The sequence below is a fragment of the Excalfactoria chinensis genome, chromosome 5 (genome assembly GCF_039878825.1).
Source record: "Excalfactoria chinensis isolate bCotChi1 chromosome 5, bCotChi1.hap2, whole genome shotgun sequence".
Lineage (NCBI taxonomy): Eukaryota > Metazoa > Chordata > Aves > Galliformes > Phasianidae > Excalfactoria > Excalfactoria chinensis.
In genome coordinates this window covers 7806786-7833439 of record NC_092829.1, presented here as the reverse complement: position 1 = coordinate 7833439, position 26654 = coordinate 7806786, and the positions used below count along the sequence as shown (strand labels likewise).

Here is a 26654-nt window from a genome sequence, read left to right as displayed (position 1 = left end):
TTACGTATTATAGCTATCTCATGGCACAGATGAAATGTTGATATTTCATCTTTTCCTTAAATAACCGCATTTTGCTGCACTTCAAATTCTCTCCATAGTGATGTGCTCATAGTATTCATCTAGAAGTGTTAAAGCCTGCCTGAAAAGCAAACAGAAAGCAAGCTGCTTTTCTGAATAACTAAATGTCAGATTAAAGTACGTTGCTGTCACATGTAAAATACAAACCTACACCAATACCTGCACTTACTAAGAGTGAAGAAATATATGAGTCTTAATATTAGTTAAAACTGCAGACAGCTCTGTTTAGCTGGGACAACTTGGATTAACTAGAAATGCAAAAATAGACCTTAGCTAAACAATGCCAAGCACAATTAGTAGTAGTAGTAAAGGAATATCCTACATTATTAAACATTATTATGTTTCTCTTACCTCCCCTCCATTAGCATACTCCATGACAAAACACAAGCGATCGTGTGTCTGAAAGGAATACTTTAAAGCCTGAAACAGATTTAAACGAAAACTCAGAAGATCACATTGAAAGTTATAAAAAGCATTTTGAATCCGTATTCAGATAGACAGAAAAATAAGATTTCCGTGGACTTTTTGTCCTTGACTCTCATATAATACTTGCAGTTTCTTGTTTGAGCTGAGCACTGATTCACTGCCAACTTATTTTATTAAATATATTTAAAGCAACATTACAAAAAAATCCATTGCAGAAGTTATCGGTAATGCCTATAATGCTGTGGGAAGCCCTAACCTGTTACAATTGCACAAAATGCACTGGCAGCATCACTGAAATATCTTCCCCAGGCCACAGGTTCCCAGTTTGATCACTCTGACAGTGGGCCACAGTCAAATCCAAGAGCACAAGGTTTTGCCACGCTGGCTGCAAGCCTACTAGTGTGAAACAAGTGCGCTTACAGACACCAGCCCCCTGATCTCTGCCCGGCTCACTGCAACTGCTCTCTGTTGACAGCCTGCCAGGGGATTGAGCAATGCTATCAATATCCACTTGTGAGCAATTTGCAAAAACAGATCAGACAGAGGGTGTGATGGAGTGTCACAAGGTGTCTTTGTACAGTTGTGTCATGGGTACTCCTGCAGCATGAGTAACACCAATTTGTTTGCCATGGTCTTATGTTTCTTGGTCACAATTTGCTCTCCTAGCTGACTTCAAGACTGTTTTGGAATTTAGGGTTTATGAAAGCAATGAAATAATACCACGCGTGGTATCATCATCATCTTCACTATTAGAGAAATCAATTTTGCACCAGCCATGGTTTTACAAAGAAAGGGGGGATCAGGTTTTAGACAGTCAGCAAACATGAACTGATTATACTCGATTCTGCTAATATTTACTTCCAGAGGTCATGCTTTAAAAGTTTAAATTCCAGTTAAACTCGTGTGTACCTGGATGGGGGAAACCACCAGGATACTACATAGGTCTCTGAAGAGGGTGGAAATGATTCAAAGCAAATTTATAATGAATACTAGAAAATCTTGAATTAGAACTCAATCCAGAGAGACTGCCGGTGCTAGAGATGTAAAGTGAAGCTACAACTTCATCTAACAGTTAGACAATCTAAAGGGAAAGCAGCAGGTAAAGCACGGTCTTGCTCTCCCCTGTCCCACCCCACACTTCTGCTGACTAAAACAGCTCTGATTGTACTGTGAACTGCTTGTGGGATTGTGAGAAGGAAAAAAAAATACTAAAGGGCTTTTCCCACTGTGTAACCCTGAACTCATCAGTCACAAGGTCAGAGTCATCCTGATCTCTGTCACAGAGGATAGCAAGCATTTGGAGGACAGGGAAAGCAAATAATTATCTCAAGTGACAGCAGCCATTATACAGGTGAGCCATAATATCAAATCACATCCTGAAACTACAAGGTCTCTGATTTCACGAGGCACTGAAGGTCTGATCCATGAGGCTCTAGAAAGGATTATAATTTATGCTTCCCAAAAATGGAAACATACAAAAATATGTAGCTGCTCTAAAAACACAGATCTCAGATGCATTATATAAACAACCAAAAAAAATAAGGAAAGTCTCAGCTGTCACGATGTTAAGTTACCATCGGTAGAGGGAGAAATACTTACTGTTAAGAACGGATGCCGCGAGTTCTGTAAAACACGGTTTTCTGTCAGCGTGTGTGCTACTTCATCCTGAAACAAAGGCAAAAGGAAATCACTGCAGCAATTCTGCAGATCAGGGGGTCTATTTCAAACACTACTGGAGCAATTATTTACAAGTGCTCACAGTACCCCTGTTATGACTTTCCAGAAGGCTACAGCAAGAGCGAACCATGTTCCAAATTTTCCCCATCTACTCACCTTTGCTACAATAACTTCCTTCTTCAGAATTTTCATAGCATAATACCGTCCGGTTGCTTTTTCTTTAACTAAAATGACCTTTCCAAAAGTGCCTTTTCCCAGAAGCTTAAGGTATTCAAATTCGTTCATGGTCTGTTAATGACACAGATAAACAAGAACTGAATTACATGAACTACCAATAAGTACGTCATTCTCAGACTAAGATTCCTCATTCCTCTAAGAATACTATGCACATGCGTTAACACTTTTGCTTAGTTGAATTCAGGAGCAGAAATGACTCTTCCATAAAAATCACAATCATAGAATCATAATCATGAAATGGTTTGGGTTGGAAGGGACCTTTAAGATCACCCAGTTCCACTGCCCTGCTCTAGACAGGGACACCTCCCTCTAGACCAGGTTGCTCACAGCCCCATCCAGCCTGGACTTGAATGCTTTCAGGGAGGGAGCATCCACAGCCTCACCGTGCAACCTGTTCCAGCATCTCACCACCCTCACAGTAAATAATTTCTTCCTAATATCTAGTCTAAATCAGCCCTCTTCCAGTTTAAAGCCATTTCCCTTCCTCCTGTCATCACATGCCCTAATAAAAAGTCCATGAGTACCCATACACTTCTCAAACATAATCAAACCAAGAAAAACAAACCATAAACTGCCTGCTAACAGAAAACTCATTCACTACTTAGCATATTATCACTCTATAGACATTTTGATCGCTTTGTCAGCGCCCAGAAAGATTTGTATCTGCTCAGCCAAGGATGCAGAAGGCTAATGGCAGCTACAATTCAGAGTGACACGTAAATAGTCACCCACATCAGCCTAAAACCAACAACACAACACAAGGCTGGCAGACATGCACAGCAGCCTCTGGGGGATAGTTCATATTTTATCTTCAAAAATGTCATCAGTTTTGCCAAAACTGAAGCAAAACTATGATTGTAATGGAGGATGACAATAGTGAGACAGAAGACACAAAGAAATGCTTTGGTATTATCCAGACATGGTATTTGCACAGGAGAAGGTCTGACCAATTTTCGGGTACAAGAGCCTTTGGAAAATGGACACCCAAATAAGAGGCACAGATAGAGCAGAAAGAAGGCTGAAGGGAAATGTCAAAAAGGACTCCAAAGGGCAGAGATCTACACTGGCACGTACTGTTTCCATGTAAGCCAATTCAGTCAATGCAGAAACCCAAGCTCTATGGACACCATGGATGGACATATCAGTGGTTGCCAGTAAAAAGGAACAGATGTGCCTTGATGGTCGCCTCTTGTCTACATTCAAGAAGACCTAAAATTTATTGTTATTCCTGATGCGCTCACTTACCACTTTGTGTTTTGGCTTTGTCATAGAAACTTCCATTTCTTCAGCACCTGAATTATCACTAGGAGAACCAGATCTAAAATCCATCATCTCTTCCTCCTGTTTCTTGAGGCTGTCTGCTACAGTTTGGATGGCTTTTGTCCATTCTTCCCTGGGAAAATACAAGCAATGACATTGGTTACTTGCGGCCTCAGATTACTGTCTGCCATAGCAAGGGTCTCCAAGGAATACAGAAGAACTAATGCTCTCGAACACATCAATGCAATGTACACTGAAATATATGTTTTCAAACACTATAAATATACATTTTTAAGAGCATTTTCAGGCTATGTCTTTATCTCCAGAAAACAAAAGGCAACAGAAGTCTCCACAGTTCATATATGACTTAAGACTCTTTAGCAAACAAGACTTCTAATACACTGTCAGTCATCGGGTCAAGATATGATCTAATGATACAGATATTTACATAACAAAAACAGTCTTGCCAAAACCAAAAAGTAGAAGGATCACATGCCACACAGCACAAGCAATTAAACACAGCTTCTCCACTCCTACAGTGCACTGAAACACATAAATCCAACTGCTGGGGGCACTATGCCACCTCTTCACACACATATCCCAAGTTTCAACAGCAAGGAATGTTCTAGGAGAAGTTTTAAGTTATTTCTCTCTTGGATAGATGGATGACAGCAGCTCCTTTGTACAATAGCAGAATGTCAGTAAAAACAGTGACAGGGGCATGGTTACAAGAAAGTTTCCACAGCTGTTTCAGCAACTGCTGCTCTGCTATTCACCCCTTCAACTTCTATGCAGACCATCTTCCCTCCACTGAACTTAAGGAAATTTCACACCTTAGAAAACTATTGTAATTAAAGTTTTTGTCATTCACCTCATTTCACAGCAAACGTACGGAACACAAAACATATAACCCAATGTTTGCAGGGTTTTGGGAAGACTTGTAAGGTGTACAGGGGCTGTAGAGATGTTTTGTGGACTATGTGAATTTACCACCTTCTACTGCATCTTTTGTATCTTCAAGGAACGGGATGTTGTAGTTTACTTGGAATTCAGGGGGCACTGGCTAAACTCTTCTTCCTAGGACATCCCAGGCAAACTACTCTCATGACAAGAGGAATGTAAATAAGCAGACAATGCTGAGCAACACCACATGTGATCAGCAATGTACAGGAGAAGCCATACCATCCTCTGCAATGTCAAGTTTTTCACTGGTCCTATGAAATCATATGATGAAGTATCATATTAAAGAAATAATGTGCCTGATCATCTGAATTGCAATTTCTGTTGGATGAAAAAAGCAAACTATTCCATGCAGGGAGCAAAGTCCACAGAAAAAGTGCCTGACGTAAGATTGTATTAGAATCTGCACTGATTACACTTAAGATTTTTTATGATTTACGCAGGTTTTTGTTTGGGATTTTGCCTAACACAGCATCCATTTCTACTTCACAGATACAAAAGAAATCATCTCCAAGAGGTACAACAGATGTACAGAATCACCAGTTTGGGGTTAAGGAAAAAAAAACAACCAACAAATCACCTCTTCACTTTCTTCACCTAATATGCACCTATGTGATGTGTCTGCAAAAGGCAGCTGAACATAGGCTATCCAGCCCCCTCTGGGGCAACAAGGGAATGTTAAACACAGGAATCGTTTCTGGATGTTCTGCTATGCTCCCAGCAGAGACTCCTTCACTAAAAACCACATAGTCCTTTGTCTAACAGTCACGTTTGTTGTTCAGAACTGGCACAGAGAAGCTAAAGGCTACCTCCGCATCTGTTTCGGGATTTATTACTGACTTAGTTGAGATTGTGGCCTTCTTGAAGTCAATCTCTTTGATTTCTGGGATACCAGAATTTCACTTTCAGCTTTTACATATCCAGTGTGCACAACAGAGGTGACTAACACCCAAGCTCTGAACTGTCACTGAGCTGACTTCACTGGCTAGGAGGGAGCAAAACAAGACTGAAATTTCCCCAAGTGGAAACTGTTATTCACTCACTTTAGGGTCAGTGACTGCAAAGCTACTAAATGAAACAAAGACCAGTTCATTTTTCTTTGCTTTAATTTGATTTCACTTTCTTCTGAATACTGTAATAGAATCAAAAGCGATAAATAAGAAGTGTCTTTAAATCACTACACACAAAGGCTACAGTACAAAAAAGCAAAGAATGTTAGGTAGAATATGCTGATCTTAAATCCAAGCACGTAACAGTCCTAGGGAGGACCATGGTTTTAAAACACTCCTTCCCCTAGGGCAATGATATTGGAATAATTTAAGTCCAGTTCCTGAAGAGCAAGTAAATATTTAAATACACTGTAGTTGTAGAGTAGCTATGCTGGAAAACTCTTCTGCTAGGAGTTAAGAGATCAATTCTCTAATGATGAGAGCACAGGATGCATGCTCTTAGTTTTGTTTCCTAACAGCTGAAATAGAAATCTGCACCTGCAGCAGATAACTATCACCTTTATTATCTAATTTGCATAAAACGTTAGCAATCAGCAGTGATACTACTAACATTTTTTCCTTTAAAAACAAGGAGTCTAAAAAGAAATTAAAAGGTCAGCATTGTGACGCAACTCCACTTTGCTTGAATCTCTTTCACTTGTGTTCATCCTTCCAGAAACTCCCAGGTCAGAAACACTTCAGTGTTCACCACACAGTTCCCAGTGAGAAATGAAGCCTAACTCCAGAAATAACTACCTGTGTGCTGGTACAGACATACACCTGCCTTTTTTGGATACCCAAACCAACACCATTTCAGCGACAGACAATATCCTTTTTAAAAGCCAACCCCTCTTTAAGGAACTTTCTATGCTACAACACAAACTCAACATGAGACACTCAAAAATTATTTGTTACTTTGCAGTCTAGATGTACGTCACCTGATAAAAGCTCCAGGAAAGAACTTACTATTAATGCTGAACACTTGCATCTGCTTGTGTAAGTAGTTTTATGTATTAAATATGAATGAAACATACCGCTCCTCTGGAGTCTCCACATGAAATGTTCTTTCAATTACTGTGGTCCACTGGAGGCATCGAATGATAAATGTGTTTGGTTTAGGTCGTTCTGTCTTCATCAGCTGGCACTCTACCACAATCAAGGAAGAAAGAGTCATGGTACATAAGCAGGTTTAAATAATCATTTGTCTTTATTCTTATCTAGCAAACTGTTGCAATTAATCAGCCATTGAAATCTCTGTAAGTACTTCTTTAGGCAACTTGAAACAATTTACTGTGTTGATGAAACCAATAAATAGCTTGTGAGATAGTAATCTAAGCAGCACGGAGAACAAATTCTGCTTAGAAAGGCTCCATGTTTGGTCTGCCCAGAGAGGTAAGTAGAAATGTGTTGTGATGACACAGAAGCCATTCAGACACAGATCCTACACTCCAAAGGTCATCCAGAGAAGAACACATGGACAAAGTCAGCTGATAATGCAGCAATTACATCCACTGAAATTAAAGCCAAGCCTCTGAGTTCCCACCTCTGATGTTCCTGACATAAAATCCAGTCTTTGGCTTTCAAGGAGTTGCTGAAAAGTGTATTTGGTCATTTTTTTGCTCTGATGGAGATTGGGCTCTGGCAGAAAGCATTTCAGTCCTCAACAATTAGAGGGAACAACAAACTACAGGGCACCCCCCAGAAGAGACCCCATTCCAAACAGCACCCAGAGAGCTGCCACCATTGTGCTCATCCAGATGGACACACGGCTAACAGTCTGCATCCCCGTCAGCACTCAAACAGCACCTCGAACCTCTCTGAGGAAATGTGGCCGCATTCAAAAATACCACATCCTTCATAAAAATGCCCCTTGGACAGCTGAGCATGATTTATCTATTTTTAAGTAAAATAAACACATCTTCTGTTTTAAGCCTTGTAGGATACGATGAGTGCTTATCCTTCAAATTTGGGCACCTGATCAAGGGTACGTAAACCAAAAAGCAACCAAATCCAATCCTGAAGAAGGTTGATTAAATGACAGCAGAAACCAAAGCACTACAGTTTCTAGTTTTATATTAAACTAAAATGCAAAGCTAATTAAAAAGTTGTTGTTCAAGCAAACTCAAAATAAAGTGAGTAGAGGAATAATGGGAGAAGCGTTCACCCATTAATGATTCTTCCAAGCAGTTAATTGAAATCACAAACTCACTATGACTTGGTCTTCAGGGTCTAAATCAACTTCCAAGTGAAAGGAAGGCACTGAAAAGACAAGGACAAATTTCTGCTTCCTGCCAGAGCTATGAGCACATTCAGCTATACAGAAGCTGAGGACAGGGTACAGCCAGATTATTAATGCGGATTAACAGCTCACATTAGTAGGGATCCACCGGTATTGTTAGGCTAATTTTATTATCGCGAAAATTTAGACTGCTCAGTTTTAAATTCAAGCTCTTAATTAGCACCAAGATAAAATATTTACCGCCAGTGTTTTTGGGTGCTGTATTTTGGCAATATATTTCGTGCCTCATTTGCTACTGGAATTATAAGGTTTTCAATGAGTAACTTTGCATTTTTCATGACAAGAAAATCTAATTTTTCTTTAATAGCGTGCCGAGGTTACACTGCATCCTACCTAAAGTACAGCAATTAGATAAGAGAAAGTTTATTAATGAGTCATGAGAAGGTTTTAGTGTGATAAACGGCACTCCTTTATTCACCGAGATTAAAGGGCTTCCACAGACCGACGTGGTCGTGCTTCCAGAGTGCCGTATTCTGCCTTCCAGCACCTCCATCACCCTCTGCAGAACAGCCACTAATGCTGAACACAACTGCAGGACCTGGCGCAGCCCAGTAAGCCCCATTCTGAGAAATTTAACTCAAGAAATCTCATTCCTGCTCCAAGAACTGCCACCTTAGCTAAGCTGCTCTTCATCTGTTTTGTTTGCTGTATCTCCCACTTTTACCTGACTGCTTAACAAAACAAGGCTAAGGCTGGGACTGTCCTCTATGAACCTGCACAATGCAGACACAACAGATAATGAATTTGACTGAAGACTTACAGGGGAAAACGAGCCTATTTCTAATCTTCCGCTAATCCAGAACTCTTCCACTTATCCAGAAATACAATGTTGTAAGGAAACAAACTGAGAGGTGCTGCTTACTTTTTTAAAACAGCTGGTAGGTGCATATTCAGCACCTCAGAATAAATACCCTGAAGTAGTAGCATAGATACTTCAATAAACCACGAGCTCTAAACTTTAACCATTTAATTTCAGCATAACAACCCACGGAAGATGTTGTCAGTCACAGAAGGGGACCAAATAAATACCGCTGCTCTTCCCCCAGAGTCCGCACTGTTCATTGATATCTGTTAAGCCTGCTGATCCAGCAATCTTTAATGCGTACAGCAAGACGAATAATAGAGATTTGTCAGTTAATAACCACTATAATTCAAGTATGTCACATAGAAGTGTTTTGTTTAGTGAACAATATGCTGTCTAATTACCCTGCTCAATCATAACAGCACATAAGAAAAAATACAGAAGGCTTTATTTTTAACTTGCCTTACCAGTGTAAGTGCTGTATATCACAGGTTTCAAAAAGTTTGTCGCTCCCATACTGCTGCATATGGGGAGAACCAGCTCGAGGACTTTATCACTCAAGTTAGAAAACAATGAGTTTTTTTCCTACTTCTACAACCAACTCTGTACTCCTTATTGTAGTTGGTAAGCTAAAGAAGCACCAAAGTTGTCTCCTATTATCATGTACAGCAAACAGGCTCCGCTATAGCAGAGCACACAGACTCCTGATTCATGGCGCAAGTGGGGGTACTGCTGTAAAAACATTCACATTTAATCTATGGGCTGATGGTCACTTACCCACTTTGATAACAGTTTTTCCTGTCAAACAGGACAGCATACGTATCCTCCATTTGCAACAAACAAAATACTATAAACAGCAGCCTGTTAAAAATGATTTAAATTGCTCTAAAGAACCTCTTGATTCTTTCCTGGTGTTTGGTCTTTTAAAGTAAGTAGGACAGAGAAATTGTTCCTAACAGGAACAGACACCAAGGCATTCAAATGTAAATTACCATTCTGTGTTTGAAAGACACTTAGTATTATCCCAGTGACTTTCTAAAATGTCACAATATTTGCTTCACCAGCACTTAAGCTAAAAGGCAGATTACTTGCGATGAAAGTGTCAAACTCTGCTCCCTACATAGTGACATCACACTTTTAACCAATGTCAGGCATCCTTCCCATTCCCACTTTGGTTTCTTTAAGGAAGGAGATGGAAAAAAAAAAAAAATTAAAAATAATAATAAAAAATGGCAAGTTGGAAAAAAAACAAAGATGAACAAATAAGACTTTAGAAGTCAAAAAAGGAATACGGTGTTGAGGTGCTTTTCTATTCTAGCATCACTGAGCAGATCCCCCCTGCCAAATCACTCAGCATGGCCGAAGTGAGGAGGTGGGAACCCTGAGTTACAGACCTACATTTAGGTGGTCAGAATAGCAGCAGGCTCAGAAAATGTGCCTACTGATCTGGCCATGCTGTGCCCTGTGATAAATGCCTGACTGCAGATATCCAGTCCTGTCCCAAAAGGAGCACTCACCATTGAGTAATTACATTTTCAGCTGCGCAACAAAACCACTGCAGTCCACCCTCCTTTTGGACAGACAGAGAAATAATCCCTTCTTCCTAACAGGAGTTTGTCTTAGCAGTGGTGAGGAACACAAACACAGGTATGACTCAGAAACCACAGTGCTCAGGTACCATCTTTCATTTTCAGCTTGAAAAAAAAATCACTAGTAGGTAACATCTATGTAAAATAAACTACGTAAGCATATCATTCAACTGCAAACACAGATACCTGGCTGCTTTAAATGAGAGAAAAAACATTTATTTTTTTTAAACAAAGGGATCCTTTCTTTACCCCTTGGGCTCTTTAAACAAGTTTTCAAAGACATATAATGAAAATCCTTTTAAGTTGAAGGGAAGAGGGCTTGAGGTAAAGAAGATGCTGATTGTAAAGCACGTAAAAATCCTATAAAAGTCAGTACATTTTGTATTTATTGGTATCACTTTCTCCATAATTGTTACTGGGAAAGATAGAGCGTTATTAGGCAATGTTACCAACTTTCACTGTTTTCTCCTGATTTCAGTATTCTCTACTCCTCATGGCTTGATAAAACATGAATTAATATGAATTTTACGTTACAAGTGAGAAGAGTCCCTTAGTCAGGGACAGAAAAAATAACTTCCAGTTGCAAAGCTAAAGAAAGCCAACATTATTTTATAGCAGAAGAAGGTAACATTTTTAATCAGAAATATGGGACCCCTTCCAAAGAACAGACTGACAGAGACAGCCTGCCATCTCATTAAAAAAAACCCAACAAAACAACAAAAAAACCCACTCTCACTAATTAAGAAAAAAGTCAGGGCTATCGTGATTATGAAAAGGAAATAAATAAATAAATAAATGGACCATTTTTTACCAAATGTTTAAGCTAAAACCACCCCAGCTCCACTGACACAAGCCTTCTGCAGGCATCCTCTGCAGTGCAGAGCCACACTCTGGCCTGAGCACTCCTGTTGAGCTCGCTCCAATTGACTCACTTGAACTCCATAAGTTAACTCAAGTGAAAGCACAAGGCAAGCAAGTTCAAAGGGAAGAGTTGTGGTGCAAAACAAACCCAAGTAATGCAAGTGCTGAGGGTACCTAGGAGGGAACTGTACATCAGATGCTAACAACACTGCATGCCTGTGCCTACATGAAAAATTAAATCCTGGTGAGGCAACAGCTGCTTCAGTGAGATCCACAGCACAGCAGAGACATGTAGTGAGGAGCCCACCCCCACGAGCACCAAGGTCTTCCCGACCTGCCACTGGCTTTCCAGATAGGAGCCACTGCTAAGAACATCCTTCCACCCACCACCTCCTTGCAGTCACTCTTATGGGGGTACACCTCACTGTACAGGCATGTCTTTTTGACAATGCTCTGATACCATGGCAACAAACTTGTTTATATATAAATGCCAAGACTGACAAGCTCAATTTGCCAAAAAAAGCAACATATTTCTGCTGTGAAAATCAATTTAAGTTAACTCTTTCTAAAAGCAACTTGGACAAAGGGAAGGCAATTGATGTCCTTTATTCCTTAGCAGCGATCTGCAATAAATAATTACTGTAAGTAATGCAGTTAGCAGCAACAGAAGGGAAATGTCCTGCAGAAAGTGCATTTGGTAAAAGCCTCTGGCTACAGACCAAGTGCTGAATTAATTTATGAATTCACAGCTTTCCGCCACTGTTTTTTACCTTCATGATCCATAAGGAGATACCCATCTAAAGGGGAAAGCACCATGTCATTAGTGAAGTGAAAATTCTAAGACAATTCTCTCTCATTAAAATGAGACAAAATTCCCCTCTGGCATCCTGCACTGGAGCACAACAGGCAACAGCACACCCATTGCCTTCCCTATCACCACTCCCATCAGATATATGTCACTACGAGGGGAAACGAACATTTGCAATAACGACTGGCGCTGCACAGCCCAATTCCATACCAAAGCACTCCAAAATAAACCCGCTCAAACTGCTCAGCCTGGAAATTGTCAAGGAAAGGGCAGATGTGGCACTGAGGGACATGTTTTACTGAGCATGGTGGGGATGGGTTGACATTGGACCGGATGATCTTGGAGGTCTTTTCCAACCTTAACAGCTCTGTGGTTCTGTGACAAGATGAATGTCGTGCATTTCAAGCTACCCTGTAAGAAGAAGGAAAGTGCTCTATGCTTCCCTCCGCAGAGCTTTGTTTCCAGTAGTCATCAGAAACAGATTACTGCTAATAACAGGTGCCACAATGATCTATTTTTAAGCAGTGAAACAAGACACAGGCAGACCATGAGAGGAAAGATCAAGAACAGGAGAAAATAAAAGCTGGAAATATGAAGAGAAAGGTTAAAAACACAAGCAAGAGAAGGAAACGTTCCTCAGGTTCTTCTATCACATCCTGTGCTGTGGCACCTGAGCAAAGATGGAAATGTTTGCATAGGACAGAGTGCAGAGGTTAGGAGATAATGCTATTTGCAAACCTTTTTGTTGGCTCTAAAAAAAGAAGTGTGGGTTTGTTTTCAAAAGGAAGAAAAAACGAGTGTATTTTATTAAAACCAGAGCTTGTTCCGTGTTCTCTTATGCTACCAGTCAAATAATTTCGATTGATATTAGTGCCCCTTGCATCCAAATCTGGTGGCTGAAATGCTTTGGCTGTGCCTGCTTGCCAAGTACCACACGCTTGGGTTCAGTTTCACCTTATAGTGACTTGCTGAATAACATACGTACAAAATAGTAACAAGTAAACCTGTTTTACTCTACAACCAGAAACTGTAAATTAGTAGAAAACTGCAAAACCCCTACAGCATCAAACCTACGCAGTCATTACTGAGAAACATGGTGCTGTTTTGCTGTGTTTGTTGTTTTTTTTTTTAATCTAAATTAGATATATTAGTCTGGGCAGACTTGAACATTACTGATGCGGATTCCCAGGGCTACGACCGGGATGTCAGCCCCCAGACTGGATGAGAGAGCACATAAAACCACTTACGAGCTACTGAGAAATTATTTAAAGGCGATTCTCGTTGGTCAACATCTTGTGGTCGTTCCTTGTAGCCAATGAACGTTCCATCGTTCTTTAGAAGAAAATAACGCGGCCTCCATGTTTTGATATATTCTCCTATAAAAAACATATGGGAAAAGAAAGACATCATCAGAAAACACCCCACAATACTGATTCACCAATCTCTCTCTCTATTTTTTTTTTTAAATATTGAAACTCCAACTCCTGACACAGCAGCAGCTTTAAGAACATTCAGTTCATTCTGATACAAGCAGTGGAAAAATACAAGCACTGAGTCAGATATTTTTAGCGACGCTACCCATAAGAATGGGACTTCAACAAAAGGTAAACAGCTCTGTTTTGTTCTTCTATCTATTCCTATTCCCATTCAAATTCTACAACATCTGCCTTAAATGCGTTTTAAATTTTTAAAAAATCAGAGCAGATGTCCTATGTATTATTTTTGCTATTGTCATTTTTCATACTGACAAGTGGAGAAATTTTTTTCATTTACATTTTGCAGTGCAAGTATTTTAAACAACAATGGGTAATTTACTAATTAGTCAACTGCTTTATCAAACCAACAGTCATTTTTAGAACATAAAGAGATAATTCTCTGCTTACGTTACATAACATCACTCACTCCTCTCACAACATCTGAAGCATGAAACATGAGATGATATATCACAATACAAAAGGAGAAAACACTTGGATGATGTATAGCCACCACAAAGAAGAAAATAAGCATCTCTTCTGAAATACATCCCACCTTTCATTTTCAGAGAGGACATCCTTCGACCACATCATGCTACTGCTCATTTGAGTAACACTGAGCAGATAGTAGCTGATGACTATCACAGCCATGTTCTAAACCTTCAGCAGTTGAAGAAAAGCGCTAATAAAAACCTCAAATGAATTCTCAGAGCTACTCAACTGGGCTTCAAGGATGGCAGACTGGGGTTCCATCTGTGTCTATTATGGGAGTTAGTGTTCATCAGTCTCCCCTTGCGCTCCCTGCCCATGCTATTCCCAGATATTTAGGTAACATTTCTACCTAGCTGAATCACAAAAGCCTCACTGCAGGTGCTACTCAACCCACAGTACAGGCCACATTTCACCTTTGCCCACCCCACCAACAACTGATTGAGAGAAAACAAACCAAAGCTGTCACTGCAAGCCACCCACAGCTGGGCAGCAGCTGCAGCCTCCTCCCTGTAGTAGGGTTTTGTGTTTGTCTGTTTGATCAACAGCAGGGAGAGGATGAGGGAGCAGACCAGACACCAAACATCGCTCAGGTGAGCTGAGCACCTCCCTAGCACCAAGTGCCTGCTGTTTCACCTGCCAGTGAGCAATTCCAGCAGCAGCCAAGAGCAGAGAGAATAAAGAGCTCCCTAAATTTACTGGCTACAGCAACCTTATGCTTTTCTCCCAGGTGCCGCTTGCATCCTGACCGTTGCTTTCAAGTGTTTAACCCTTGGTTAGGCCTTTAACTTTCTATTCCAAAGCAAGAAATGAAGATTTCTGAATTACCCTTCAAAAAATATCTATTCGCACTGATCCACCAGCACAGCCAACACAGAAGAGAACACAAGAAACGGGCACAAACCCATGCAGTATTTCTTTTAAAGATGTCAGTCGCAGCTGCAAGCATTATACTGACCTAGAAGAGCTTTACAAAAATGTCTGTGTCACTGTAGGAATTTCAGAAGGACTCACCTCAAGCACTGTCATGGCGTTTATAGGCAAGGCAGTAAACGTAGAAGGTTTTGTTGTCACCTTCTTAATTCTGACCTTAATGAAAAGCTGAGAACTTTCTGGGATCAGGAGGAGATTATGAAGCCTTTCACATTTAAGTTATCAATCCAAGTCAGCCCAGATCAGTGAGATTACTCCAATCTCATTATTATTACACCGCAGATGGGACAACAGGAATAAGAAAACAGAGTGCACTTGGCCCAGTACCTACTGGAGAGCTTTGCCAGGTAAAAAGGTTGGGCAGGGAGCTGTCGGGACTCTGAGACATACCTGCCACTTTCATGTTTTCCTCTCTTGATCTAAGCAAACCCAGAGGAGGTAGAACTTCCTTTTCCTTATTCTGAAAATAATACCTGATTATTGTCAGTGAAATATGCATAATTTTACACCAAATCACACTCTACTGTCACAAGAGTCTCCTCCTCTCCCTTATCCTATTTAATGTTTTATTAGAGGCTTATGTTTGTCTCTAATACTTTCTTACAGCTTTATTCCACCGATCTGTTTCTGTTAGAAATACATCATCTAACAGGATTAATCACATAGTCCTTAAAATGGTGTATTCCATATATTCCACACACACCACCATCCTCCACACTCACTCTTTCTGCCCCATCCCTGGAGGTGCCCAAGGCCAGGCTGGATGGGGCCCTGGGCAGCCTCATCTGGTGGGAGGCAACCAGCCCACAGCAAGGGGATGGGACTGGGTGGGCTTTTAAGGTCCCTTCCAGCCCAAACCATTCTGTGACTCCATAGTTCTACAAGTCTATCGTTTACCTTTCACTGAATGTGAAAGACCAGGCAGTTCATTAGCATTTCACAGGGACCACTCAGCTCAGACCTTCCTTCACTTACTGCTGGTTCAGGTTCCTCATCTAACTTTTTAATGTGTAAATAAGTAAATAAACTTCATTTTCCACGTCCGTAGCTTAATGAATGCTGCAACATGGCAAGCTTACACATTATTGATTATTGCTCTTGCCAAGGACAGTATGAGGCACACTGCAGCATCTGCAGTGTACATTTTATTATGTAACAAGCTCGGAGGTTGTACTCCTGCATCTTGCAGCAGCACGAGGCGCCTTGTTTGTGACATCCCAATCAAGTTACCTGTTAATCTGATCTTACAGTCAAGTTGGAACTAACTCTCATTCTCTGCTCTGAAATTCGGATCACCAAGAAAGCCATCAACAAAACATACAAAGTGAATATTCTTAAACAACTTTACATCCTTTTTGTTAGCTAAATCAGCAGAAACACTACAAACTATCTACAACCTGACCAAAAAACACCTTTTCCTTCCTCATTAAGCCGTCATGCCTGAAGAGCAAACTGAACTGTTTCAATTTTTGTCCTGTGATTTTTGTTCCTGTTGCGGTTTTGTTTTTAAGAATAATAAAAGCAAGAAGTTGCTTGAAGTCACTCATCACTTAGCTATGGAGTTTCTCTAGAAGAAACACAGAGTAAGCACAAGCATGTGTGGCAGATTCTATTAGACAACACTTCATAATAATAATAATGATCCACCAAGGAAAAGTGAACAATTTACAAAGCAAAACATTTTTTTCCTCTGTGATTCATTGCTTGTGTAATGCCCTGGCAGAGCCTTCTTTGTTTTCAGTAACAGAATGCTAACACTGCAGAGACAGAAAAGCAAAAGCACGGGTTGTAAATCCTACATACAAAATCCTGGAATCAGACTCCTCTGTAACTCGCTGCCTTTATTATTTAAAACCTTTATGTATCGTTCTGTTTACTCAAAGCAATTTTCAAGTTGCAAAGATTCCCAAACTGTACAGACCTGCCAATACACACCAAGACCGTTATAGACTGATTTCACTTTATTGCTTTGTGTCTGCCCCCACACACTGCATATTAAAATACTTAATACACGCTCAGAATGTAAATCCACCTCATGCCAAAGAAGCTTTTCCCAGTAACACGTACTGCAGAGCATACTTATGCCTGAATATTTTGGAAAGTCAAACACAAAACTCTTCTGGTTCATGAAAAGTTAATTCTGCTGAGGATTTACAATAATGCAGGGTTAGGTTATTTTCCTCTGCTCTCCCCCCAACAGTATCTCACCGAATCTGGAGCTGTCTACCACTGATAGAGTGTCTAACATCAGAAACAGCTGCCACTCCCTGGGAAGCTTACGGGGTAAGTGGAGAATAATGAGCAGCAAGCACCAGCAGAACAAAAGAAAATCCATCTTTATTTACCAACTGCTGCATGCTTGTTGCTGCATCAAGCTCATTCAAAGCCAACACCACACCCTTTAATTCGGAACAGACTATACTTAAGAAGTCGTTGCTTATTTTTTTTAATCAACTCATACATACCAATGGTTTAAAAAGAAAGTCATTAGGTTAACCAAGTCAGCATCCAACGATACCCTTGATATTTACAGAAGTCCTGGACCTGCTATTAACTTTCTTATGCCCCAAAGTAACCAGAACAAGCCCAGCAGCACCGAGCAAGAATGAGGTCTCATTATATTAAGCACGCTCTATCGGGTACCGCAAATCTATGGATAAATAATGCATTCTACGTTCTGCTTTGAGCATCAGAAACGGCATCACTAATTACAATTAAAGGTAACACTCAAAATGCGAGGGCTTTAAGTTATGCAAGCCTCTGGTCCGTTCCCACACGCTCTGAAGACGCGCTGCATTCCTTGATCGTGCAGCACGCAGCCAGCCGAGCGAGACACGAGGGCTGTGCCAACTGCGGCGCTCATGTGCCACTGGTCAGAGACAGAGTGAGTCAGTTCTAAAACTTCAATGGCAGCGGAGAGTGCTCTGCACCCTGTCTGCCTAATAAGGCTTCTCCGAGGCAGATGCCAGCTTCCCTCAAGAAGTGAAGCTTTCGGGAGCTGCCATCTCATGCACGTCGGCATGTCTGGAAAGAGGAAGGTGGATTTACAGTTAGTTTCTGCTGGTTGAGCACATCACTGTCCACTCACTCGCAAAGCAACTGAAATCAAAACAGATTTTCCAAAAAGAAAGCAAGGCTCGCATTTCTCCTTTGCATTTCTAAAGCGCTCAGAAGCACACCCTTCCTAAACACGGGGAGCTGATCCCAGATCGTAAATACTCGATACTAAACAACAGAGCAAGGCGAGAACGACCTCAAATGAAAACTCTGAATTGGCTTTTTAGTTTTCAGATAGCAGCGCAGACATCCATCGGGCTGCTGCAGCACCCTTCCTCCCCCCGCCCCCACAAACTGTCAAAACAAGAGGTTTCAAAACAGCGCCAGGTTTTGGGTTGCTTTTTTTTTTAGGAAAGAAGAAAGAAAAAAAAAAACAAAACAACAGGGCACGCTAATGTCTTTCCCAACACGCTCGCAGAGAGAGGAGGACCTCTGCTCTGTCTGCCTATTCAGAGGAGTACAGAAGGGGGCCAGTTCTTTGATTATTTTTTTCTTTCTTGGTCACTCTGGATGAGTTCTCAGTCCTCGCCTCCAGCGTACAGCTGCGGCCGCGTCGCCCGTGCCCTGCATCTCAATGAGGCGGCTCAGACTGCAGCCCCGGGTGCTCCCCAATGGGGAGGTCAAGCCTGAGTCAGCAGCCCGTCTGCAGCCGCCCCGGCGGGGACCCTGCCGGCACAAGGAGCTAATTCAGGGCACCGCAAATCCGCTCCCTGCTTTATGCCGAGCCGCTCCGCGTGCAGCTGGATGGCAGCGCAGTGCGGGCGGCGGGACAATGATTGACGTTGCTGCCAACAGGTTAAGAAGAAATGCCTCCTCCTCCTGCGCGGCTCCGGCTATTCTGAAGCGGCGGCTGTTTCTCACGCTCACACAAAGCTACGATATATGGCACCTGCTTCATTATCATCTCTTCGGGGAATTTGGGGAGGGAGGGGAGGAAAAGGGAGGCTGGAGGTGGGGCAAAGGGGAGCGATTCAATGCGCAACCCGACAAAGGGAGATCTTCGCACCGCACTGTGCGCCAGCGCCTTCAAAGCCAGCACACTGCAGCTCCTCTTCACCTGGCATCCCACATCTGTAAATTAACTTTGGAAAACAACAAATAACATCGACTTATTGCTTCTCAAAACGCTATACGTGAGCTGGGTAGGAAAATACATGTATTTTAAGGTGCCTCAGTGTTTAGTTACACAACAGTTCCGAAGTAAAACCCTTAATGAAAGTAAGGAATGGATGCTCTGATTGACGAAGCCAGGCCATGGGAGAGATTAAAAGTCAGATTATGAAGAAACAAAATCAGATTGTCACCCAATGCTTTGCTCGTGGACAAGCGCCACGTTCCGATTTCATCTCTCTCAAAGGCTCTGAGATCTCCACCACCACAGAAGATGACATCTCTCTTATAAAACCACTGTATTCCAACTGGATGGTTATGTAAAACTCAAACACTGAGGTTTATCTTTTTTTCCTCTCTCTTTTTTTTTCTTTTCTGCTGAATTTCAGTTTAGAAGGTCAAAAAATGTTGGCATATTGCTTACAGCGATCAATTTAAGCAATACCAGATATTCCCAGAGGAGTGAAAGAGAATTAATCAGCATGTAAAAAAACTCCTTACTCCTACCTTTGGCACAGCTTAGTCAGGCTAGTCCTAACCTACAGCTGTCTCCAGTGGGAGAAGATGTAAATGAAGTTTCATTAAAAACAGCAGTTTTAAGGATTTGCTACATAAATTACAGGAAGTTAGAAAGTGATTTCTGAAGCAACACTGAAAATCTAAGGGTGAATTTCATCTCTGTTACCTTGTGGTGGGAGCAAAAGGACTTTAAACTACCACGAGGTGTCCAAGGCAATTAGAGAGGTCTGTCCCGTAATAGGCTCACAAGCAGCTACAGAACGTGAACACAACAAAACACTCCAGTAACAAAGAGTAAACGCCATCATGTGTGCCTCTGCTTTTGACAGGTGCCCAAATCTCACATTTATAAATAAATAAACACGACACAGGATGTGTCAGATTCACTGAACTGAATTAAATCTGCTCGGAACAATTATTTCTCCTTAAGTAATTTTTACCTTAATGCTGTGATGGAAAATAGCACAAGCAGCTAATGAAGCTCTTAGGCTAATGAACCTCTGCGACTTTTTAAGTATCTTCCTTTAGACAAAGGAGGTTCCTCCAACCTTCCTTGAACTTAACATGAAGTTAATACAATCAGCACTTCTTCAAATCAGGCTCTTAAACACAGTGGATGTATTTACAAAAGGGCGTGACACAATCCTCCCAAGATGTTATGATCTCTACTAAGAATACAAAGCACAAAAACCCAACACCAAAACACACCACGCCCTGGTGTATTTGAACAAGGAAGAGCTTTTCTATACATCACCTAAAAGCTGACTTAATTACTTCATCTCTTTGCAGAAGCATCCATAACAGTGATTCCTGTACTTATCTTAAGGCATGCCTTATGTGAATGGGACATACTCAGCTGTGTTCAGCAACGTCCTCTCCAGAGACCTTTGGACAGTGCAACCGGGGACAAAGCAAAGAAACACACACAAGCCAAAGCTCTTCCACAGGTTAAACAAAACAGGTCAAAAAGCATCAGCTCTAGCTTGAATTCCTAAGGCTGCACACACACAGCACCAGAGGAAGGCACCTCTAATTGAATAAAAACCAATTTAAGATCTCCTCCCCCCATTCTGCCCCCACTAAAATCCTCATGTTTGTGCAGGGCAAGCCGTTCAGATGGAGGGAGCTGGTGGGATGCAGCCATACATGTATTGCTGCACCAAGGACTCGAGAATCCTGGGATGCCTCTTCCAGGCTCACATTGTGCCATTCACAAAGCAGATCAAAACCTGGGGGAACTGCAAAGAAACGGCAGGGGAAAAAAAAGAAGAAAAAAAGAAAAAAGAAAAAGCTAAAGGACGTTAGAAGAGATGTATGGCAGCAGCTTTGCTAAAACAGACGATATGGATAAACATTAGAGGCGGTTCAAAACCAAACCAGACCAAACCAAACCAAACCAAGCTCTATTTGTAAAAACTGAGCTGCTGAACGTGGACTTTTCACAAATAAGCATCTTATGCAGAGTAAAATATTAACACATCACGTTGTTATCCTTTAGCTTCCGGTTTTGAGTCCTAATTTTCAACGTAAATAAATACACAGAGTCATTTTAAGCCACTTACAAGACAAACTCAACCAGTAATGGTGTGACCATGCTGTGCTTTAGGAAATTTCTTACAAGTGCCAAGAGAGAAAAAATAAAGTAATGCAGAATTTAAAACATTTACACGAACAACTACTGGGTAAATACTTCATAGAAAGCTGCTTTAGAGCCAAGACAGGCAAATATTTCAATGACAAAAATAAGAAGCAGCAAAAGGGGAGCTGCTTTATATGGTTGGGGCTAATTTGGATTTCCTTTCTCGTTTCTTCATTAGCAAGTCTGCAAAATCCAGGAAGAACACAGTGAGAGCAGGCTAGTTCTAATAAAAAGCTTCATTTATCTTGAGACGTTTAATGGCCATCAATGAAAGAATTACAAGCACTTCCCAGAAAGTAAGTTCTAATATTTGTTATCATGGCAACCTCCTGGTTTCACCTCCAAATTTAGTATTCTGAGATAACTTCCACTGAGTCATTACCCTAAACTCAGCAATGGAAGCGTCCTTCAGATAAGCAACAAGACTGCCTGGCTCAATTTAGGGGAATTCTTTAAAGTAACTTCACTGCATACTGCGAATTTATGAAAGCGACTTCAATGCTGGGTAACGTGAGAGCGAACGCTCCTCCAGGCTTTGGTGCTGAGCTCAGCCAAGCAACACAGGCACAGGAAACCTCGCCAAGGATTCCCCTCTCTTAGTAAGAGCTGGCAGGGGGACAGCCTGCCCAGTACCAGGGAACTGGAGGGTGCCTACAAGGCACCCCGAAACACAGCACAGCTGCAGGAAGTGCCAGCAGCCAGAACGTACAGCCACAGAAACGTGTCTGCTCACCCAGCCTTCAAGTTCCACTTGAAATTTTATGTTCTTGTCACTGCTAAACAGTCTTGTCACCACATGGGTGAGAGAAACCAAGGAATGTAAGGGCAGGAAGAGATCTGCGGGGGCCAACTTGGTGCCTGGACTGAGATGTGCCATCACTGTGACGCAGAGTGCATTCCACCCTGCTGCTGCACCAGGGTCACAAGCTCAGGCAGCCACGTTTCTGTCACCTACAGAACTATCAGAATTATTTTAATTTACAACATGCAGCAAAAACATTGAGTTTAAGCCTAACGAAAAAGAAAAATTCCTGGTGGATTTCAGTGGTACCACAATTTACTGCTCTAATATCAAAGTGTATTAATACTAACATGATTACTTATTTTTGAACCCCAAAAGCATCCATTCTAATAAACTCATCACAGCATTCCCTAGCAGCTCTAAGCAAGGTGTGTTCCATTCAGTCACGTGAAAATCTGCTTCTAACAGAAAGAGGAATGAAAAATAACTGATGCAGTTGAATAAGGACCCACCTACCTTGATAGCATTGCCATGAATTAATTTTCATATTGCAACAGCATCTTGCAACAGCTTCTTGATATGTTAAAGCCACTGTTCATTAAATACAAGCAGCAAAAATAGAAGGCCTACACCCACAAAAGCAAAAAAAGTAGATGGGCATAGGAAGATGAGAGCACGAGTGGTGCTTCCCGGCCTGTAGTGCCCTACCCTGTTGTTTTGGTAACATGTGGCTAAAATTCCAGATGTCAGTTTTCTTACTTAAGAACAGAAGCAAAGCAAAAACTAAGACAGTCCCTTGCCTGGCTGGGTTCAGCTACCCTTGAAGTTTGTTGAACTCGCAAAAACTACAGCAGCTGTCCAGGGGAGTTAGAAACCCACAAATTAATGGTGAGAATACTAGAGAGAAATAAAGCTTCAAACTTACATAAAAATGAAAAACCTAAAGGTCACCTGGGGTAGCATTCCTAAAGAAGGTCATGTGGGGCAACGTTTATGCCTCAGGGACTTCTGCAGTGGACAGAACAGGCACGTGTGCAGCAAAGCCCACATGCAAACCCCACTTTGTAGCTTGCTGCTTAGCACATGCTTTGGATGCAGCATTTCCTTCCTCTAGTTCCTGATCCGATGCCACACCTTGTGCGGCAGCTGCTGGGGGCTCCTCCACTCTGCAGGGGTCAAGCTGAGCAAAGCCACCTTGGAAAAGCTGCTGCCAGCAAGGTGGGAGGGGATCTGGAGAAAGAGAGGACAGAGGCCAGCTGCAGAGAGGGGCACAGATGAGCCAAGCCTCGGCTGCTCTGGCTGAAGCCTGCTGCATCTGAGACTGAAAAAGGGATGTGCCGCATGCTTCTAGCACTGGGTCTCTGCAGGCAGGGTGACAGTAATGGGCTGCAGACAGGGAAGGAGCACAAGGAGTGGGCGGGGTCCACCCAGCCCATGGGTACAGTATTGCTCCTTGTTCAGAACCTCATTCTTGAAACATGGCCAAATCCAATGCAAACCACGCTAAGCAGCAGCACTACATCCTTTAAATACACACACACACAGGTACGTTAAACAGAGCTGGCGCAGAGCCTGTTTGGGAGCACATAACATCACTGCAATGACCCTGCTCTTTAACAGGCAAGCAGTGCCAATTCCTGCAGAAGAAACTCCAAGGTCGGGTTGACCATGAAGCCTCAGCTCTCTGTTTTGGGATGCTGTGAAGATGAGATTATTCCCAACCTCACGCTTTATTGCATTTACTCCCCACCACCATTGCTTCTGCGATGATAAATTAAAAAATTAAGACTAGGATTATAATTCCAGTATCAAACAGAAGACAAAAAAGTTTCCAAAAAGCAGCCACAGAACACTTGCAGTAGTTAATCTGCAGTCTTCATTCATTCACAGCAAACTACATTGATTTTTATAGCGGGCAGAGCTACTTGCAAATCACGGTTTTCTAAGCAAAGCCACCTTTGGGCACAAAAACTGGAAGCTACTGGTAACATGGGTACTATGGTTAGGCTCTGGTTGGACTTGATGATCTCCAAGGTCTTTTCCAACCTGGGTAATTCTATGATTCTATGATAACATCGTCAAATAAAACAAAACAAAAGGATCTGCATGAAAAGTGATGCATGGATATCATCCTCAGTAGTAAAACTGCAGTTCATCTATCAAATTACCAAAGCACACAGTTCACCACTAGGTCATTATTCTTAGTTTGCTCAGTTTTCCTCCTTCACCAGAGAATCCCAATTTCCTACTGTCTTTTCCAAAGGAACAGCATCTATTTCAAACAACGAAGGCATTTAATTATTTAATCACGGGGGCAATAAAAGATTGGAATGGATTAGAAAAATTAATCCAAACTAAATGCCCTCGTTATGACAGAGTTTCCCAATGAATCTTTAATCAAAAGGTTCCCAATTTAAGGTATAAAATCTGATTAAAACTGCTGCAGCTTTGCAAAACTGCTGCTCTCCCCTGCCCTGTTCGTTAAAAATGCAGCCCAAATTGCTGTTTTCATAAAGAATGTGTCTGATATTGAGGAGAGGTCTAAGAAAAATTGTTGGTGGCCTTCAGGGATTCCCATATTTAACCAAAAGGTAAAATCTACAGTAATTTATCACACAAAGATCAGCTGCTCTGCAGATCAGGGCTCACATTCCGTGCTTCAAGTGAGATTTCTACAGAAAGGCAGGAGAGGATAATTAAACAGCTTCATTTCCAGTCCTCAGTTCTTTGCACCTAATCCACAACAAAACACAGAAGGGAGAGAAAGGTAACGACTGCATGTTGTATACTTTGTATTTCATCCGCTGTGCTTCTTCGTTTTAATCTTTAAAAACAAAATTATAAACAACAAGCTGCAAAAAGGTTTAAAAGGATACAAGGGCAGCTGAAGGCAGACAGGGTTGAGAGGGAATTAAAAAATTCTCAGCATTACAAATGTTGATTTCTTTTATAAAGGAAAAGATATAACCACAAAACTCCCCCCCTTCCCTCCCTTTGTACTGAAGTTTAATAAACATTTTCTCCAAGTTACCGATTTTGAGAAAAATCGCTGGATAAACACTTGTGTTCAACCCAGCTCGATGGCTCCGTGCCAAATGTAATGCCAAACTTCCCAGTTGCAAAACGAGTTGTTTTTACACACCAAAGTAACCACACAGCAGGCCTGTGGAGTCTGAAGACAGCTGACAGAGATGACTGTTGCTGTCCCCCCATTGCACCGACATCCATCCAAATACCAACATCTGCTGTGCTACAATTTACTTTTTACACAACATTTAGCAAAACAGTGCCTCTGACTGCAACATCATTAAGGAAGTAACAACAAATAAATCGCAAAGTCCCATCAGACAATTGTAAAATTAAAGCGTAGTTTGTCTTGCATACGCTGAGCTTTAGTTCAGATGTATTTGACTTCAGAAAAAAATAAGCACGAGAATCTGTTTTCTTTTATTAAGCACACACAACAAAACTCTATACGCTCTGACAAGTGTAATCCATCATTACAGTGAAAATTACAGTTTTGAGGATATTGACTTGACTCAATAGACAGAAAAACAGATGTCTGCAAGGCATCCCGGCCTGCCCACTACAATCTCAGTAATCCAAACTACTAAAAGGATTACGCTATGCCTTGAAGCAGAAGAAGTGCACTTTCAATTCAGGGCCCACTCCCTTTTGAACGCACCAAATGCATATTTGTGCTTCTGAAGTGAGGAATTAACATTCCTAGAAATTAAAGCGAACTTCACTTGAAAAGCAGGACCGAGCACGGGGGCCAATGCGATCCCATTGCACAGAAGCAGGCAAGGGCAGCACACCCTTTTAACAAACGTGTGGCCTAGAGGATCGAATCTGGATTTAGATTCCAAAGTGCAAACCGGCTTTGGTCAGTGGTTTCACTTGACTGCCCAACACACACCACAGAAGTCATGCTGAGAAGTGACAACTGGTACCACCACAGCTGCCATCTTCTATGTCCACATCATACGATGTACTGAGTTGGAAAGAACCCCAAAGATCATCCAGTTCCAACCCCCCCACTCACTGTTGTGGGCTGGCTGCCACTCACTAAATCACACACTAGGGCCTCATGCAACCTGGCCTTGAGCACCTCCAGGGATGTCTGCTAGGTCAGAGCTTCACCACTGCTCCTGGGCTTTTGGGGCTCAGGAGGAAGAAGAAAGGAGAGTCTGAATCTTTGATGTTATGACTGGTTTCCAAACACAACCCTTCTGACATCCTGTCCTGCAGCAATTCTATGAACACAAAAATAAGCAAAGGTTTTTCACGGTATTGACCGAAGGCTTTACCCTAAATCTTTCTGTTCCTCATCATCACCTTTAACACAAACTAAAAATTGCTTAAATTAGAAGTCTGTGTGCGTGTGTTTGTGTGTGGGAACAAGTGCACCCCCACCAACTCCAGACAATGCGTCTGTTCGCAATAACAACACACCGAATACTCAGCTCCAGATATACAAAAACCTGGCAGGCTGCATCCCAAAGCAGTTTCACCAAAATACAATACAGTCTCCCTCAAATCACAATCAGCTTCATTGTGGAAGGCAATAATATTTCAGATAAAACAGGCAGCAAACGTTTTGGTTAGTTCAGTGGATACTCTTTCTCCAATTTGCAGATAAAAACGGTCAACATCCAAAGTTAGGTGAACAAACTTGCTTCTAAGTAATTTGGTGTTTAAAGCATA

The 26654-nt window shown here is 41.7% G+C and overlaps 1 protein-coding gene across 1 annotated transcript in view; it reads right to left on the bottom strand.

The window, feature by feature from the left end:
• Window positions 1-26654, bottom strand: part of AKT1 (AKT serine/threonine kinase 1) — a 68844-nt gene that overhangs the window by 18938 nt on the left and 23252 nt on the right. Inside the window, exons 3-8 of the mRNA XM_072337601.1 lie at window positions 13234-13362; window positions 6662-6773; window positions 3664-3811; window positions 2338-2469; window positions 2104-2169; window positions 430-498 (exon numbers count right to left, since the gene is read on the bottom strand). Of these exons, the coding sequence (XP_072193702.1) occupies window positions 430-498; window positions 2104-2169; window positions 2338-2469; window positions 3664-3811; window positions 6662-6773; window positions 13234-13362 (656 nt within the window). The remainder of the gene's footprint in view (window positions 1-429; window positions 499-2103; window positions 2170-2337; window positions 2470-3663; window positions 3812-6661; window positions 6774-13233; window positions 13363-26654) is intronic.